This window comes from Crassostrea angulata, chromosome 10 (genome assembly GCF_025612915.1).
Source record: "Crassostrea angulata isolate pt1a10 chromosome 10, ASM2561291v2, whole genome shotgun sequence".
NCBI classification, from domain to species: Eukaryota; Metazoa; Mollusca; class Bivalvia; order Ostreida; family Ostreidae; genus Magallana; species Magallana angulata.
Window position 1 is genome coordinate 3433747 of NC_069120.1, and position 19069 is coordinate 3452815.

The 19069-nt window shown below is 33.2% G+C and overlaps 3 protein-coding genes across 5 annotated transcripts; all 3 read left to right on the forward strand.

The window, feature by feature from the left end:
• The first annotated feature begins 80 nt into the window (after positions 1–80).
• On the forward strand, positions 81–11423 carry LOC128167376 (uncharacterized). Of its 3 annotated transcripts, none has more exons than XM_052833070.1 (17): positions 81–287; positions 1862–2107; positions 2705–2830; positions 3150–3247; positions 3593–3711; positions 3810–3883; positions 4042–4109; positions 4617–4737; positions 5022–5287; positions 5554–5698; positions 6281–6441; positions 8485–8692; positions 8985–9062; positions 9230–9376; positions 9721–9917; positions 10144–10459; positions 10741–11423. In XM_052833070.1, exons 1-17 carry the CDS (start codon positions 102–104, stop codon positions 11101–11103), a joined length of 2919 nt encoding a protein of 972 aa, XP_052689030.1. In that variant the 5' UTR covers positions 81–101; the 3' UTR covers positions 11104–11423. The 3 variants fall into 3 exon arrangements, with proteins under 3 accessions (XP_052689030.1, XP_052689031.1, XP_052689029.1); XM_052833071.1 differs by having other exon boundaries at positions 150–1766; XM_052833069.1 differs by having other exon boundaries at positions 150–1740.
• A 136-nt stretch (positions 11424–11559) lies between these two features.
• On the forward strand, positions 11560–13698 carry LOC128167378 (thromboxane A2 receptor-like). The gene is made up of 2 exons (XM_052833074.1): positions 11560–12402; positions 12635–13698. Exons 1-2 carry the CDS (start codon positions 11881–11883, stop codon positions 12857–12859), a joined length of 747 nt encoding a protein of 248 aa, XP_052689034.1. The 5' UTR covers positions 11560–11880; the 3' UTR covers positions 12860–13698.
• A 3191-nt stretch (positions 13699–16889) lies between these two features.
• LOC128168172 (prostaglandin E2 receptor EP4 subtype-like) lies at positions 16890–18991 on the forward strand. The gene is made up of 2 exons (XM_052834305.1): positions 16890–17876; positions 18667–18991. Exons 1-2 carry the CDS (start codon positions 17058–17060, stop codon positions 18925–18927), a joined length of 1080 nt encoding a protein of 359 aa, XP_052690265.1. The 5' UTR covers positions 16890–17057; the 3' UTR covers positions 18928–18991.
• The last annotated feature ends 78 nt before the right edge of the window (positions 18992–19069 follow it).

The following is a 19069-nucleotide window of genomic DNA, read 5'->3' on the forward strand; positions in this document are numbered from 1 at the left end:
AATAATATTTTATTTTTCAATTGTCTCAATTCCGAATGTCCGTTCGATTATTTTCGCGCGATATTTCAATCTGACAGACGAGCTATGGTATCGTGTAAACAATGAAGAGACGAGCGGAAGAGCTCCTTTTTTGTAAGCTATGCAACTTTTCGACGACTTTCAGTAGTCATCTACAGAGACACAATAATACCGAGAAACATCTTCGTAACTGTAGAATTGCTGTCTCCGACGAGGGATTGTCTTGCCAAGGCCAGAATTACCAAGACACGGATGTCGATGACCGCAAGGTATATGTTCATTACTGTTAACGACTGGGAATGATACACATATATTCACTATTGTCAAGGTATGATCAGTACCGTTAACGACTGGGAATTGATACACATGTATTCACTATTGTCAAGATATGATCAGTGCCGTTAACGACTGGGAATTGATACACATGTATTCACTATATATTGTTAAGGTATGATCAGTACTGTTAACGACTGGGAATTGATACACATGTATTCACTAATGTCAAGGTATGATCAGTACTGTTATAACGACTGGGAATTGATACACATGTATTCACTAATGTCAAGGTATGATCAGTATACTGTTATAACGACTGGGAATTGATACACATGTATTCACTATTGTCAAGGTATGATCAGTACTGTTATAAAGACTGGGAATTGATACACATATATTCACTATTGTCAAGGTATGATCAGTACTGTTAACGACTGGGAATTGATACACATGTATTCACTAATGTCAAGGTATGATCAGTACTGTTATAACGACTGGGAATTGATACACATGTATTCACTAATGTCAAGGTATGATCAGTATACTGTTATAACGACTGGGAATTGATACACATGTATTCACTATTTGTCAAGAAAACACAAGCAACATCAAATTGTATACACAGAATAACCTGTACCTGTTCACTAAATCTAGTGATTGTAGTTACATTTGTACAGCATTTGTACTGGGCCTGTTAATTGTTTCAATATTTATAGACCCAACAAAAGTACGTCACTACTCCATATATATATTAAAATTAGCACATGTTAAATTAAATTTAAATTATTTAAATAAAAGAATACAGAGAAAATTCTATGGGACACTCAGTAACTTAGTATTTTAAAAGATCCAGTACATTATTATCATTAGATTTAGCTACGTAGCTTGATTTAACAACATATATAGCTTTATTTACCTACCTGAAGTAGGTTTATTTATAGCTATACTTAATCATACTCTTTTATTAAATGTACATTTGTACTAAAAGTTGCACTCAGGTGCAGCAATAATTTTCAACTTTGAACTGAATGATCTGAAAACAATTTAAAAAAAATCACTCTTAAAAATGTAGCTTTTTTTGCGCAAATGCAGCCAAATTTCTAAAAGTTTTGGGGCTATGTATAACTGTTTATGTGTTACCTAACAGATACTTCTTAAATGGAATGACAAAGAAGAACAGTTCTGGTTAGTTAACATGATGATTGATTGGTAATAATTCAGCACATTGTGAAGTAATCACACTTATCCATGCCTCATCGCACACAAGGTGTCATACAGTTATTCAAACAAAAGAAATGCATGTTTTCCTTAAAACTGCTCAAAAGCAATGATGTTTTAACTATTTCTGCTCTGAGTTCCTTTTATAATACTACATTGGACAAATATAGGTTGACAGTTCCTTGTGACTTTTTGTCTGTTTTACATAAGATGCAAAACTGCATAAAGGTTAGAGCTAAATAAACCTACTTCAGGTAGGTAAATACAGCTATGTAGGTAAATCAAGCTACGTAGCTAAATCTAGTGATTGCATGTACATGTACTGAACAGAACCTGTTTAAAATTTTAGACTAGTTCCAACTTAAACGTGGAGGAGGAAAGCACAATCCTCGATAAAACGGTCAGCTCATCGGACTCCTTTGATGAAGATGATGGTGGGGATGATGATAGTGATAATGGTGATGATGATAGCGATGATGGTGATGATGATGTTTTGGTGACCAATATTCCAAGCAATGATCAGCCATGGTTCCCATTTGAGTCGAAGCTACAGATGTACTTGTATATCTTGATTCATTCGAAAACACATACTTTAGTAAGCATAGATATATATTAGAGAGTCATCAGCTTCAGAGAGAGGGAGAGGGAGGGAGGGAAAGAGAGAGAGAAGTTATTAAATTGGATGTATCTAAATGCTGATTTATTATACCCCCGCTCCGAAGGAGAGGAGGTATACTGTTTTACCCTTGTGTGTCTGTCTGTCCGTCCATCCGTAACAAAAATCTCTGTCGCATTTATCTCAGCAACTATTTATTGCAGTTGCTTGAAATTTTTACACTGTGTTTGTTAAGGCATGCCATATCATGGGATATATTTTTGTACCAATCGGACGTCAACTTCCTGTTAAATGAGTACTTTGTTTATTTTAGCCCAAATTTTCATCAAAGATTTCTCAGCAGCTATTTATTGCAGATGCTTGAAATTTTAACACACTATTTGTTTAGGCATGCCATATTGTGGGATATATTTCTGTACCAATCGGATGCCAGCTTTCTGTTAAATGTCGACTTTGCTTATTTTGCATATTCACATCAGAGCGGGAGTATCACTAGTGAGCATTGGCTCGCAGATATCAGATATATGTTTATTCATATTACAGAATATTTGAATGGTTGCCATTTGATATTTTTAGAGTGATGAAACAGCCAAGTTTATCTGGTTCATTATGAAGGAAAGCGGAATAGAGATGCCTTCTTTTTCCTCAGTTAAAAGCTTAAGGATAAGTGGTGATATGAAACCAGAAAGTCTGCTGTCACGTGTAAGCATTTCATATCACCAATGGAAAAAAAATACATTGAAAAGAATGCACTGCATGTTCATTATATTGCTCAAATGCAAAATTTTAATTGATTTATATATAAACAAATTGGTAGGACCTTGATATAAAAAGTATTACATGTATATGTAACAGAGACACTTATTTCCTCTGCTTTGATTTGAAGACCCTTCTGGATGCCAGTCCAGCACTCTACTGATGGAGCTAAAGGGTTATCCCACTATAGTCAGAGCTAGTAGAAATGCCATATAACTGTTATTATTTTGTTATTTAAATAAATATTATATATTTTCTTAAATAGGAAGAAAGTAAGGATGGAAACCCTTTTTGGATTATTAAACCGTCAGCTTTAGTTAGCATGGCTTTGTCACATCCTGACACTGCAACAGATTTACATAGGTGCAGTATTATACATATGTTATTTCATTTCTTTTTTACGTAAATTAGTCGTCTGAATTATAAAGATATTTAGTTAATCAACATTGTGCTGTGTGTTTGTGTGTGAGAGAGAGAGAGAGAGAGAGAGAGGAGGAGGAGGAGGAGGAGATTATTGTTAATTCTTAAAAATATGTATACATGTATTTAGGTATGGGAGAGTATCAAGTGATTATGGCCAAGAGAGAGAGAGAGAGAGAGAGAGAGAGAGAGAGAGAGAGAGAGAGAGAGAGAGAGAGAGAGAGAGAAGGAGAGAGAGAGAAGGAGAGGGAGAGAGAGATTATTAATTCTTAAAAAATATATATTTAGGTATGGGAGAGTATCAAGTGATGGCCAAACTTTCATAGAAGAACAAGCAGATGGTAGTAAATGGGTAAAAGAAATTCAAACCCATTATGCATCAGATGGACAGAGAAGTTTTTACTCAGGTATATTAGTACTTGGACAATGGTGCATGCATACTTATATATACTTATACAATAATTTTAATAAAGTTACATTAATATATATTATGAATCATTTACAGGTGATTTTGTATCCTCATCAATTCATGATCTTGAAGACATCGGCCAGATTAGTACATTTTTGCAAGACATCCAGGTTAATTCAATTTAAAATACATTTTTTAAAACTTATCCTGTTTAAATACTATATGTACAAGGGTTAATCCAAAAGTAATGTCACACAAAACTGCACAGATATTTTCTGACATATTTATAACATAGAAAATGATAGATTCTATGAATTATTTATTACAGTACGACATTTTATACGCCAAAGTAAAAATCTTTCGGAGGAGTACAATTCCAGGACTTGCAAGAAAAAGGTACAACCTGGTATACATGTACTTATATTTGCATATCCATTGTTCTTTCCCACTGTAAGCCTATACAGAGGAACTGCAATTATTTTTCTATAATCGCAATTGCTCTGTCTGTATACTATGACGTCATAAAGGATACATTAAAGTCTGAATGCAATACCTAAATGTCTAGGTCTAGGCTAATACAGGGTATTTGCGAGTGGTAAAATGCAAATATAAGTAATAAACAACGATTATTTAGCGAACATGGCGTTATGAATAGCAATTGCTCTGCTGGCATATTTTCCATGATGCGCTAGCGCGCATCATGGAATAATGCCAACAGAGCAATTGCTATTCATAACGCCATGTTCGCTAAATAACGTTGTTTATTTCTTAAATGTTTAATAATTGTAATTTTTCAGCTTTGTAATTATTTTACAATATTGCACTGTTGTATATATTCATTTCTATTTGCCAATTTGTACTGACATTAAAATATTGATAAGAATCATTTACATTACATTTTAGATTAATTTCCATGGACAGGTTTGAGATGTGGAATATTGGACACTTATCTACATTTCAGAAGATTCATGAATATACTTTTTACAAGTCTGTGAATGAGAATGTGATTCAAGTAACAGATGATGTAAGTATTATTTTCAGTTTGATTTTTTTCCAAATATCATTATGATATTTGCAAAATTGTAGTAGGGTTGAACCAACAGTAATGTCACAGATGTGCATGATAAAATCTTGAAAAAAGTGCATGTCTGGCCTTCTTATTTCTTGATAGAGACACAAAAAACACAGCGTAGTGAATAAAAATGGACAGTAACGTTTTTCTACTTTCTTGAAAACGGTAAGAAAAAGTACTTGTTATATATCTTTTTTTTATAATTTATGTATTTTATGTCATTTTTTGTACCGCAGGAAAAGAACAGTCTTGTATCTCCAAATCCACATAAACTGAGATTTCAGCCAGTGTACACTGTACCTCTGAACCTTTTTATGGATGATACAAGTGCCAACAAGTCAAAAAAATGGAAACCTCTTCACTGTACACAGTTGCAACTTGCAGGAATACCTAAAGCGAAAAAGCAGACGCTGAGTTCCATAAAGTTTATCAGTGCTTCTGCAGAGGTTCCCATTCTTGAAATGGCCCGTGTTGTCATTGATGACATCAAGAATTCAGAGGGGTAACATTATATTAAATTGTTAAATAAATGATATGTTTATAGTCTTGCTGGCAAAGCAAATTGTCTCACATGATTTCTACAGTACATATTACCCCATGGCAAGACCTGTACCACTCATAGCATCCACAGCTCCTTGGGAAGCATATGAGCAGATAGAGTTGCCATATTATAATGCTCTCTATCACATAGCCAGCTAGCTCATCTCATGTACTACATATGTACAGGTATGTTTAAAATATATAAGAATTGCTTCATTCCTTTTGCAGTGGTATTTTGACATTTGATGCCAATGGGAAAGAAAAGGTGACAGTCATACCTTTCTTATCACTATGTGTCTGTGATTTCAACATGATGGCCGAAGCATCAAACCACATGGGAGCAAACACATATAAATTTTGTCCCAGGTGTTATGTAAGTTGTTTTTATTTTTAAACTTCTTGTCCTGTTTGTTGTACATGCCCATCTCTTTAAGTGAGCTTTTCTGATAAAAAAAAAAATTGTTGTCATGGTCCTCATTGTAAATGATTCACATTTTCACTCATTGTTATCCTCGGTTGCTTAACCACTTTAAATGAAACTTCGCACAAAACATCCTTGGGTGAAGAGGATTCAACATCATGAAATAAACTTCCTTTTTCAAGAGGTCCATCAACATTGAAATTGAAATGAAAGTCACTTCTTATTTCAAGAGGTGCATCGACAGAACTCCAGGTTTTCTCTCCATTATACTGCTTTCATTTAAAGCAGTGTAACGTGAAGAAAACGTTGGGGTTCCAGCGATGCAAGGGGAAATAATTTAGAATTATTTATGTTGTTTCTCCTTATTTCTTTTTTATACAAACTATAGTATTCGGTATACACATTTGTGCTTCTCTTACATTCTAGGAGATTTTAGTATTTTGGATACATTTTAAAATTATGTAATTATCAATGTATTATCAAATTAAGCCAAATCTTGCCAGAATTAAACATAATTATAAAAATTATTTTAAGGCTGACAAAGATTCTTCAATATGGAAAGGGGCTGAGAGAGATCCTGTTGCTACCAAAAGGATTTTGGAACATTTGGATGTTAACAATAGCAAAGAGTTGAGACAAAACCATGGTCTGAAACCATACCCAAATCCTCTTTGGAATATTTTGAATCCACACAGGTAATTATATACAGCCTTTAATTGTTTAAGTTTCTTGTTTGTAATTAATATGCATTTGCTAAGTTACTGTTCAATACTGACAATATTTATAGGAAATATACCATTTCCACCCTGTGCAATATATAGAACATAATGCTTGGCAATTGGCAAAATCTGTATCACATCCCATATATCAAAACCTTGTATTTTCGACGTTCAAAGGTACTGTAACGTCATTTATACTGAAATGTTCAAATAATGACGTCATAGTTTCCACATCAGATATTCACAGAAATAGAGAATAAAATCCGAGATAGTTCAAATAAAAAATGCAAAGGTGTTCCGGAAAGGTGTAATAAAGGGTGATGACACAATATGTGTGAAAAAGGCGCGTGCCTCTGTTCATATCAAGGGTGCAAAAATCCTGTATTAAATACCATGTATATAATAAAAACCGAAAATTTACCTACCCGTGTGATAGAGATGGAATATAAAGACATGGAGTGATTCTTAACAATAATCATTCAACACAAGATGTTTTTTAGTGTTTCTTTGATATTTTCTATAAGTATATGATATAAAAATCATGCCAAATTTTTTATCGTATTCTATATATATTAGTCCTTGGTCGCTGTATATCAGATCTCAGTCTAATATAGGAAGCGTTATAAAAATTGCCATGTAATAATCTACTTAGTTGTCAATTCCATTTTTAGCTCACCGAGACAAAGTCAAGGGGAGCTTATGCTACACTTCATTTTTAGCTCACCGAGACGAAGTCAGGGGGAGCTTATGCTATACCCTCGGCGTCGGCGTCCGGACCTGGTTAAAGTTTTTGTTGCAGGTCCTGTATCTAAGCTATTACTTGTCTTATCTTCACCAAACTTGCATGGATAGATAGATGTGTTTGTTGATAAATGATATAACATGATTCCTATGATATAGTATTGTATGGTATGAAACAATATTGTTTCATATGATACAATATAATATCATATGTAATATTATAAAAAGTTATATAATACGATATGGTATTATATCAATTTTTTTGATATTTTATGTTATGATATTGTATCATGATATCGTTATGTATAGTATTGTATATTATGATACAATATTGTATAATATTATATTGTATTATTAATTTATTATTTTATCACATGATACTATTACATAAGATTTTGCAAAATATAATTTTGTATCCTATGATACAATATTGTATATTCTATAATATTGTATCATACGATATTGTATAATATGATATTAGTTTCTGCAATATAGAATTATATCACATGAAATTGTATAATATGATACTGTTATATTTTATGATATCGTATCATATGATATTGTATAATATGATATTGGTTTATAATATGATATATTATCACATCACATGAAATTGTATTGTATGATATTGTAATATATATTATTGTATCATATGATACAATATGTATAATATGATATTGTATTATATAATATTTTACTTTATCACAATATATTGTATTATTTGATATGATACAATGTTGTATCAAATTATATTGTATCATATGATACTATATCATATTATTTATAAAAAATGATACAGTATTATACTATATTATACAATATAATATCATATGTTTCAATGTTATTATGTTTTATGTAATATGATATTGTAATATAATACTATATTGTTTTTTATATTATGATATTGTACTATCGATGTGATCAAATACAATAACATATACAATACAATATGTCATATCATACGTTACAATATCATATCTCATCATTGTTTATTATGGTATTTTATTGTATTATATGATATATGTTGTAAATATGATAGGATGCAATATTTGATTTTAAAATATTGTATCAACATATGATTATCATACAATTTTTTAACATATGATATACGATATTGTGTCAAAACAGAATCCATGAATATCCAAGATCATAAAGTATGATTTTCATTTAATATGATAAAGGTGGTCTCATAAAGGTGAAGTCTCATAAGGGTGATGTCTCGTCTCGGTGAGCTTTGTAATCTGTGATTACCTATGTTTTATTTTGATTTTAATCTAGAGATATTCCAGTGGGAATACTCCATTGGTTATACCTTGGGATTGGAAAACATTTACTGAAAGCCTGCATTCAAGAGTTACCAGAAATGAAGCAGGAACAGCTTTGCATGCTGATTGAGTCTTGTGACCAAAGTGCATTTGGGACCAAAGTATCAAGGGATACAATTATATACATTGACAGTCGCCAAGGAAAAGATATAAAAACATATGTAAGGACACATAGTAAATGGTGGATTCCTTTTTACCAGTTAAATGACAACTTTGTTTAAATTGTATATTTACATTAATTTAAATCAGGGGTATTGCTAGTGTTTATTTTATCTATGAATTAGCATCCTGATAAGCCTGATATGTATAATTTATTTACTTACTTGCAACATTTATGAAATATATTGTGTCCACTAAAATTATAAGCAATCAATCTCCATTCCAAGTTTAAATAACATGCTAAACTTATTGTAATAACAACTTTATTAATATGACATGTGGATTCTTTTGTAGCTTCAGATTGCACCTTTTCATTTTGCTGTGGTAGGGTTGGAAAGGCGAAAAGTGGACCTTCTTTGTCAACTTGCAGAGGTTATAAGTCTTCAACAGTTGTAATCATGTAAACTGAAGTTGATTATGAAATTTAGTGAAATAGTTCGCACTAAATGAGTTCTCAAATAGGAACAATTTAATCTATTAAAAATTTTGAATTTAAGAAAAAATTAAAGTTCCTTATAAACTTTTCATTATATTGACAGATCAGTAAAATCCTTACATGCAAAAAGGAGTTTAGTGATTATTCTTTGGAGAGTCTACAGGATCGAATTGATACCTATTTGCTTGGAATCAGGAATTATTTTCCTCACCTGCAGCAGAAGGTCAAGACGCATCTTTCTGTTCATGTAGTAAGTTTAGTATGGTTTAAAATCTTCTTCTTTGCTTCAATAATTATATGTCGAGAAAAATATGCATTATGAATGAAACTGAATATTATAAAAATTGACAAATGAAAGGCCTGAAGGTCTCTTTTTACCAAACAGATTACAATTTTTGCCCCATGGAACTCATGTATTGATAATGGCCAGATTCCTCAGACACTTGCCACCCCACCATTCGAATCTCTTTTATAATTGATGTTTGGAAACACAAAAATGTTCCTTTACAGACCTCTCCTATTGCCTGTATCCTGCTATGTAAGAGCTTATATATTTATATAGCCAAAATATGTGTATGTGCATGCTTTTTTTAGGTAGATGACATACTGGACCATGGTCCGATGGATGCGTACAAAGAGGATGCTTTTGAAAAGATGCATGGTCGCATTCGAGACCAGCTGTTTAACCAGAATTCTCATGCTAGAAGCAGGGACACCGCCATTGCTTTTGCGGAAATGGAGGTCCTGAACCACATCCTGACAGGTGGTTTTTTCCCAAATGGTGAAGAATGGTGAGAACTTGTTTGTACATGTTCTGGTATTTCTTGAAGGATCATAATGATTTTCCATGTACATTCTTTTCTATCAGCTATTGAAGTTTTCATATTGAAAATTCATTTTAATAAAACAATTAGCTTATAGGCAAGATGTGGGCTCTATGGAATCAACATGACATTCTTTTATAATGACTTGTCAACTTCTGTAAATGATCAAAATTTGCATAAATTAATCATAAAGGTTGCAAGCATCAGACCTAGTGCAGAAAACCTCCAACTCCCAAGAAGTAAGAGGATTTTTGGGCATGCCATCATCCGAGGATACGTCATCTAGTTCCATGAAACTTAGAAAAGCCATAAACAGAGAGAGGGGATCACTGGTATGGGAGACTGTAGATGATGACACTATACAAATGCTGTCATCTACATGCATATCAAGGAACATACCGGTAAATTTCACGGGGGCCAAAAGGAGCAAGTTTCGCTCAGTTAGAACAAAAGCAGATCAGCTGGCCAACAAAGGAACACCAGTTTTGATCTATGTTGACGACAATACGGTACGTAAGGATACACAAATTTGATATTGTTACAGATTTCTCAACAATTATTAATGGCAGCTGCTCAAATTTCAACTCACTCTTTGTTAAGGCATGCCATGTAGTACACAAAGAATTCATTTTTGATCAAATTCTATGTCACCTTCCAGTAAAGTGTTGATTTTGCTTATTTTTTTGCATATTATTTAATATGTATATCAAACTGATTGTATCACGAGTGAATATTTTATTGTTTATGATTTAATATGTATATAAATTTAATGATCAAAGAAAAATTGTAGGAAGAAGTTGGCATATTTCAAGAGGGATGGCTTATTTCCACCAGAGAAGGTGCTCGAATTGAACTAGCCCAGATTCAGAAGGTGAAGCTACAGAACAGCGCTAGAATAGCCGAGTCACAACTTGAGAGAGTTGCCATTTCAGAAGAATTTCTTTTGGTACCTGTATCAGATGTTCTCAGTATTTTGAGTTTAGTGCATGACTGTTTGAGTGAGGGATGCCGTGTGAAAGATGGCTATTTGAATGTTTGTGTTGAGCAAGAGATGAAAGAAGTGAGAAAGAAGTTTTGGAAGCACAAGAGGAATGCTGTTTATTTATTAAACAAATTCAGTTTTGCAAATGCAAGGTGTAAATATTTTGACTAATGTTTTGATGATTTTTTAGTATTTCTGGAGCTGGTTTATTAATGTACCGGTAAAATAGATAGTGCTTTGTAGAAAGATTTTGAGAAGTATTTTATGTTCTGTTTATGATTTAATTGTTAAGTAAAACTGAATCAGAATTAGCTAGATCAATGACATTGATGTATACAAAAGCCATGTACTCTAATGTATAAACACCACCATATTTTTGATATGAATGCTTGATTTTCTAACTTGGTACTTTGTATTATTTTTTCCATATTTTTCATTCAATTTACATCAATGTTTGCAAATGTAAAGATAAACATACCATCTTAATTATTGATGATATTTTTTTTATTTTTACTGTGGACATATGTTTTATATTTGGATATTCACAATAGATGAATCAGTATAAATCAGATCATATATTAAAACTGTTTATTAATTCCAACAAATAGATGACGATTTAAAATATGTGTAAAATTTGAGTAAATGATAAATAAGGACAATTATGTGGGTTTTTATCAATTCAATGAATTGATTAAAAAATAGTTATTGAATGAAATTGAAAGTGAATGTCTTGATTTGTCAATTAGTTTTTTGTATGCATATCATATAATTTTCAGGCGAAATTCGCAAAAATTTTATATGAATTTGATACAAATACATAATCGCATGAAAAACATGCAAAAAATTATTCGCATGAAAACTGTACATTTTTCATGCGAATATCATGCAAACGTATTCGCATGATATTCGCATGAGAAACTTTTCGTCTGATTTTCGCATGATTAGCGCATGATTTTCATGCGAAAAGGAAATCGCATGAAAATTATGCGAGCCACTTTTCCCTGTGTAGGATTCGTCTTCATGTTCACCTTAATGTCGTCTGCCATGATCGTCTGCTGTATGTCTCTTGATCGCTTCTACGCGATATTTTTTCCAATCCTGTACAACACTCCGACAAAGAATCGTCGAGTTCTGGTTATGCTTGGGGTAGCTTGGACGTTAGCGGGGATCCTTAGTTCTCTTCACCTATATGGCTTAGGCTCCAGTTTGAACTACTACCCGGGGTCCTGGTGTTTTCTGGACTTCATCGACATGTCGGTGTCATCGAATGTCATCTATTCCTACATTTACGCCACCACTGGAGCAGTGGTCGTCATACTGACGGTGACCGTCAACTTCATCGTCATCGTGTTTTTCATTCGTCACAAGTTCAAAAAATCGACAAAAGCAACCAAACACAAGGATCTTTCAGTGGTTCTTTTCTTGCTGACTATTGTTTTAGTCTTCACTTCCTGCTGGGCTCCACTAATGGTAAAGATTTTAGCATGGGACTGAAATTATAATATCGGTATCTTTATTCATTGAACTTGATATTATAGTACTTATCTTCCTTTTTTTATTGTTTGCTTTTATTGTTTGCTTCTCGGTTATATACTTCTAAAAAATAAAAGATGTGTCCGTTAACCATTTGATAGCCTTGTATCTTATAATACTTACATACTCATACAAATAATATTTATCTATATATTTTTTTTAATTCCAGGTGAATATTTTTCAGCACGCTTCTTTTGCTATAACTGGACAGGGAAAGACGGAACTAAATCTTTTGCGCATGGCGGTGACCAACTCAGTTATTGACCCTTGGATTTATATTCTTTTCCGGAAGGAATCGCTTGTCATGCTGTTGAATCTTAAGAATCGTTTACTAAAAGATAACAGCTCTCAACAAACAAGTACATCAAGATCAGGACTCTCAGAGAACAGATAAACAACAAGACAAATCATCAACATTTTAAGTCGAACCCTTAAGCTGTAGTTCTTAGAATTAGTATAGGTATTAGAATACCTCCATTTGAAAAACGATATTGTAAACTTGCACTTTTTTTATTGGCAACCCAGATATGATTTATTGCTATTATAAACATTTATTTTTTAAAAATAATTTAGTAGTCGTTCTGAATATAATTTTTTGGACGTTTTTTGCGAATAAAGAGGTTAAATTAAATAAGGTATCTCATCATTTGCGTACTAGTGCATTAGCTTTTAAAAGTAATTCTGAAAAGGGTCAGCTGCATTATGAATTATCTTTGTAAAGCTGCATTATGAATTATCATTGTTAAAGCTGCATTATGAATTATCATTGTTAAAGCTGCATTATGAATTATCATTGTTAAAGCTGCATTATGAATTATCATTGTTAAAGCTGCATTATGAATTATCATTGTTAAAGCTGCATTATGAATTATCATTGTTAAAAGGTATGAATCATTTTATATTGATGTAAGACCTCAATTATTAAATTATGTTTAAATTTCATCTGGTTATTAATGTTTGTATGCTTTTGCAGTAATTACATTTGTATGTCACAATATAATTATGTATCTGAATCGGACAAGAAAAACTTCCCAAATCTCATATTTTTCTTCTTGTAAAAAGCTTTAATTTCTAGATTGGATAAGTTTAATGAATGAACAGATTTCAAGTATTACTATTAATTGTGTAAACAAATGATCATCATATGTATGAATACGTGTAAATAGTTAAAATTCACTATTAAATTGTACTTTGCATGCATATGCTTTTACAAATAAAATCAATATTGCTGGATTTTGCTGTTGTTTAAATTAAACTATTCAAATCAAACCCCATTTGTTTGTTAGTACTTATCATAAATAACACGTTCTTACTTGGAAAATTCCATCGTTATTTGTGAATTTCGTCATCTCCAGTAAGCTACGAAGGAGGACAGTAAGTAGGTCTATCCTGACACTGAGAAATACCTGATTTATATGGACAAGTGAAAGGTATATAGAATAAATCAATAAATATATAGAGTCTACGAACATTTTTTGTATTGTCAATTATATCATTTATCTTAAAATAAAGTATGTTTTGTGCTGTAAGAGAGATCAATTATTTAAAATGATATATATTAACTGCAATCTATAAAATATGATATAAATCATTTATCTGAATTGATTCAAATTTCCTCACTTTAGATAAACGAAAGCAGTGTTTATTTATCAATCCTTTATTTTCTTTCCGGTTAGAACAAGTCACACGGAAACTAATGATTCAATCAATACCTGTATCAATAAATTGCTAGCTTTTCCTTTTCTAAAAGAGGTAATATTTTATCAAATGAAAATGACCGGAATAGAACATCTCGATTTCTTTTATCATTTTATATTAAAACTTTACCAACTTTCTTTTCTTTCAGTTATTGATAAAAGCCGATGGTTTGATACTAGTATCTAAATAAACTTGAATGATGTAGTTAAGCGTTTTTAATTTTTTAACATCGGTCTGGAAGAAGGCAAGAGGTTACAACATGTAGCTTTTATGTATCCTTGGTAGAGTTTGTCGTTATCGACTGGGATCCAGGTAAAACTATCCTGATTGGGTGGTCACCGTTAAGCCCCTTACACAATTGACGCACAAGCAGAAGCGACCAAATATTCGTGCGATCGAAAAATAAGATATGAATCGTTAATTGCTGCCGAAAAAATCGCATATAAAAAAAGTATTCGTACGAATTTCGCAAGATCTAAAGCCCCTTTTCACAATTGGCGCACGAGCAGAAGCGACCAAATATTCGTGCGACCGAAAAAATTAGATATGAATCGTAAACTGTTGCCAAAATAATCGCATATGAAAAAAGTATTTGTACGAATTTCCGCATGATCTAAGCGAGCGTTCTGCGATGTAAACGCATTGAATCTTGCAATATATCTTGCGTCTGTATGCGACTCTTGTACAATGAAAGCAACTGTTGAAAAACAATACGATAAGAACGCGCGAGTGACTAGGTGATCGGACGATTGAACGTGCGCCAATGTGATTGGACGTGCGATTATAAATGCGTTCCATGGTATGAATGATCGTGCGAGTCAGAGGGGGTATATACACCGCCCATATTCAGTTGACATAGTTGAAAGCGAGAAAAGATGCCGCCCAAGAAGATACAGATATGCAGCAGCATTTATTGTTATACCTTAATATGATTATTCTATTATATCTGATTGGTCTAGAAAGTCACGTGACAGGGCAATGTCATAGGAATGAAATAGCCGATATGAGCATACGATATAGACAAAAATGATTAAATCAAAAATATTTAATCATTAAGATTCTCTTTATATCTCAGAACCAACTTAACTTTCTATGATTTATGAAAGAAAGTGAGACAGTTACATGGGAAATCAAACCATCACGACGTTCATGTTGCGACTGTTGAAAAGTCAAACATTATTAGAAATCAAAGTATTTTGTGTAATCATATGTTGCTTGGTATAATAAAACGTTTATTGCATAACTGTTCAGAGAATATGAAAATTTATTCCCCAGAAAAAAACAAATTTCTCTTGGGCGAAGCCCTCGGAAAATATCATTTTTCTTGAGGAACTAAATCTTCATACATGTATTTCCCTCACTATCATGCAATAAATGTATCTTGTAAATTTTGTTCTGAAACAGAGATACTTATACAGGGTATATATATTAGTAGCAAAGCATGGCATATTGAGGCTGATAAGTCGTGCAATGATAGTAAAACGTTGCAAGATTACATGAAACACGTTGAGCAACAGTCTCACGGTCGCAAAGCAGACGGATAAACACCAGCGATTTACCTTACGATCTTTATAAATCGTGCATCACTCTTGCGAGTACACAAAACGTTGTAAAACGTACTCATGTTCGTGCGTTGCACTGCGATAATTTGGATCGCGTTTGGTCGCGTCTGAAAAGTGTGCATGTCCACTGTTCAGAGGAGACTTGATGCGACCAGTAAAACGTATGCAACGAATGCGAGATCTCGTGCGAAGCTCAAAAATTTCGAACGCAAAGTGGTGTAAAGTGGTCGTGCGCCAATTGTGAAAGGGGCTTTAGATTGTTCACATCTTGGTGTGACACTTGTACAAAAACGATGTCCTTCTTCGCCGTTTACTCTGCACAAAGCGCTTGTCGGTGTGGAGTCCCCGGATCAGATTTAATTTGTTTGGAAATTTCCGATACAGAGGATAGAACATCGATGTCAGCTTCTAACCGGACAGCAGGCATCACATAAAAAACAAGCCCCAAGCAGTTAAATTAAATATACTGAAAGAAGACTCAAAAACTTCTGTAGTGAATCATACTCTCATTACAAACTCTTTGAAAAATGATGTTTATTTGTGAAAAAGATAAGTACTTGAATATACGAGTGATTGTGATGAACGTATCAAAGGAACGCTTGTATCGATATTTAAACCAATAATCTTCTTAATCGTATGATTTTAATTTCGGATGCTAGGAAGAAAATCCCTCCCCACACGTCATCCAGAAGTTTATTTGGCTATAGCGTTCAGATTCTTTTATGCAAGGTTGTTTGTACTTTTGAAGAATCACTTTGCATTGGGTATTGACCTATTGAAATGTGTTCTTGTTGACTTTATTCTAATTTCATCGGTTCTAACACCTCCTGGTCTGACTTAGCCTTTTTAATAAGCATCCATTTAAGACTAACTTTCTGCAGCAGATGGCTATATCCAAACTTATAACATTACTTCATAAGGCAGTTAAAGCATTGAATGTCAATATTTAGCACATTTTTCTTAATTAAGCTAAAGTCAAAGTTTGCTCATAACCTAATAATGATGTCAGAATTAAAACTGGCAAAAACTATTAATGCTTTGAAGGTATAACGTATTAAGTTTATCGTTGATTTTTTGCTATCGCATCCTTGTTACTGTACAAATTTACATCAAACTCAATCCACTCAAAACATTTTGTTGCTTAATTTGTTTATGTTTGGATCGAAGATTTGGTTAAAGGTCGATATTTTATTAATTGATAAAATTTTACAGATTACTTTCAGTCAATCTCGCAATTTAGCGTTAGTGGTGGCATATAAAACATTAGATGGCGTGAATCTTAATTCAGACAATCTGAGGAAATCTGAAAAATCGGACGGACTTCTCACTACCATGTACGTATCCTATTACAATACAACAGACGTGGACAACGAATCCACTACTTCTACAGAGGCAGTCATTGCCGTCACCAATTCTACTCCTCAGCATAACTTCAGCACCACCACGCATATATACGAAAATATCGCTCCTGTCACCCTGTTGTTTTTCTTTGGAGTGGCTGGTAACATCATTGCTGTGCTCGTTCTGTTTTGTTCTTCAAAAACTCACAAATGGCGTCCGTTCTACAAACTCGTTTGTGGACTGGCCATTTCAGATGGTGGGGGAATACTTGCGTCCTACCCAATCGCCGAGTATCGATACATTTCTAATTTTGAATACGTGTTCCCCAAACATTTGTGCGATTACTTAGGATTCGTCTTCATGTTCACCTTAATGTCGTCTGCAATGATTGTCTGCTGCATGTCAATTGATCGCTTCTTTGCAATATTTTTCCCGTTCCTATACAACACTCCTACTAAGAATCGTCGAACTTGGATAATGCTGGGGATCGTCTGGATCTTAGCAGGAGTCCTTAGCTCTCTGCATCTGTATGGTTTGGGCGCGAGTATGAACTACTACCCAGGGTCCTGGTGTTTTCTGGACTTCATCGACATGTCGGTGACATCAAAGGTCATCTACTCCTACATCTACGCCACCACTGGAGCAATAGTTGTTATAATGACTGTGTTCATCAACTTCTTGGTGATCATTTTTTTCATCAGGAACAAGTTCAGCAAGACTGCCACGAAGACCAAGCGCAATGACCTTCCAGTGGTCCTCTTCCTGTTAGCGATCGTCGTACTCTTCACTTCCTGCTGGGCTCCACTTATGGTAAGATATTCCATTATTTGTATCTTACTAAGATTACAATTCTATATAAGAACTATTCATTTCAAAGCTAGCACATTAATTTAAAAAAATCTATGATACATTTTGTTTCTGTAAGATAACAATTATATTTAAGAATTATTCATTTCAAAGCTAGTACGTTAATTAAAAGAAATCTTAAATACATTTTTCTTCTGTAGAGTAGTAATTTTAATAAGGTAATTAGGGTGAGATGTCTTGTTTATGGTAAATTTTATTGAATTTTTTTTAAAAAATTCTTCTCCTCTTTTTTTCTTTTACCTTTTGACTTTTTTAAAATATTAGGCATACCAACTCATACTTAAAAGGAAGAACAATTGAATTCGATATGAAGCGAAAAAATCCATATATTATCCACTGACACTCCATCTATTATCACTCGTAGAAAAAGACGGGAACAAAAACAGACTTCGTTCGAAGATATATAAGAGGAAATTCTATCATCTCATATTCTTTTGGAAGTTTTCACATCAGCCCGAACACGTTTTCATTTACATCCGGGTAGTTTTCTAATAAGTTACAGGAAAAAAATCTTTGGATTTTTGTTTCAAACTAGCTATTAAATAAATAACGTTAAAACCATAAAAGGTCTTCAATTCAGCAAAGTAACGTTACATGTACCTGATTCATAAATATCTTTGGACAGAGTATAATACCTTCTAGATATTCCATTTCCTGGTAATTTATGAGGGTAAACAGAGTCAAGGTTTTTAATAGCCTCACAAAATCTAACTCTGTATCATTAACATTTCAGGTGAATGTATTTCAGCACGCGACGTTTTCTGTAAGTGGGCAGGGAAAAACAGAGCTCACTTTTTTGCGCATGGCCGTGACCAATTCGGTGATTGATCCATGGCTTTACATTTTGTTTCGGAAGGAGAATCTTGTAATCCTGGTAAATTTTGGGAATCGTTTACTTGGAAGAAACAACAGTCCACGGCCATCAAACACATCAAGATCGAGGGACTCTCAGAAAACAAACAACGAGACAATAAAAACAGTTAGTACCATGTAGGATGTTGAATTGAGAATATAAAATTCAAGTCAGAAACGATTGTCAGAAGTTGACTGTTAGCATTTCAGCAAAACATGTTTTATATACTTTGCAAATGAAAGCTTTGAAATTGAAAGCTTGAAAGTTGTTATCCTCTATTTCG

Excerpts from the sequence above, each read along its gene's own strand:
- LOC128167376 (XM_052833069.1), top strand. The coding sequence starts at position 1,543 with ATGCCTCATCGCACACAAGGTGTCATACAGTTATTCAAACAAAAGAAA. Across the intron at positions 3,248-3,592 it reads ACTGCAACAGATTTACATAG|GTATGGGAGAGTATCAAGTG; the intron begins GTGCAGTATTAT and ends ATATATATTTAG. Across the intron at positions 6,442-8,484 it reads AATATTTTGAATCCACACAG|AGATATTCCAGTGGGAATAC; the intron begins GTAATTATATAC and ends ATTTTAATCTAG.
- LOC128167378 (XM_052833074.1), top strand. The coding sequence starts at position 11,881 with ATGATTTTCATGCGAAAAGGAAATCGCATGAAAATTATGCGAGCCACT. Across the intron at positions 12,403-12,634 it reads CCTGCTGGGCTCCACTAATG|GTGAATATTTTTCAGCACGC; the intron begins GTAAAGATTTTA and ends TTTTAATTCCAG.
- LOC128168172 (XM_052834305.1), top strand. The coding sequence starts at position 17,058 with ATGTACGTATCCTATTACAATACAACAGACGTGGACAACGAATCCACT. Across the intron at positions 17,877-18,666 it reads CCTGCTGGGCTCCACTTATG|GTGAATGTATTTCAGCACGC; the intron begins GTAAGATATTCC and ends TTAACATTTCAG.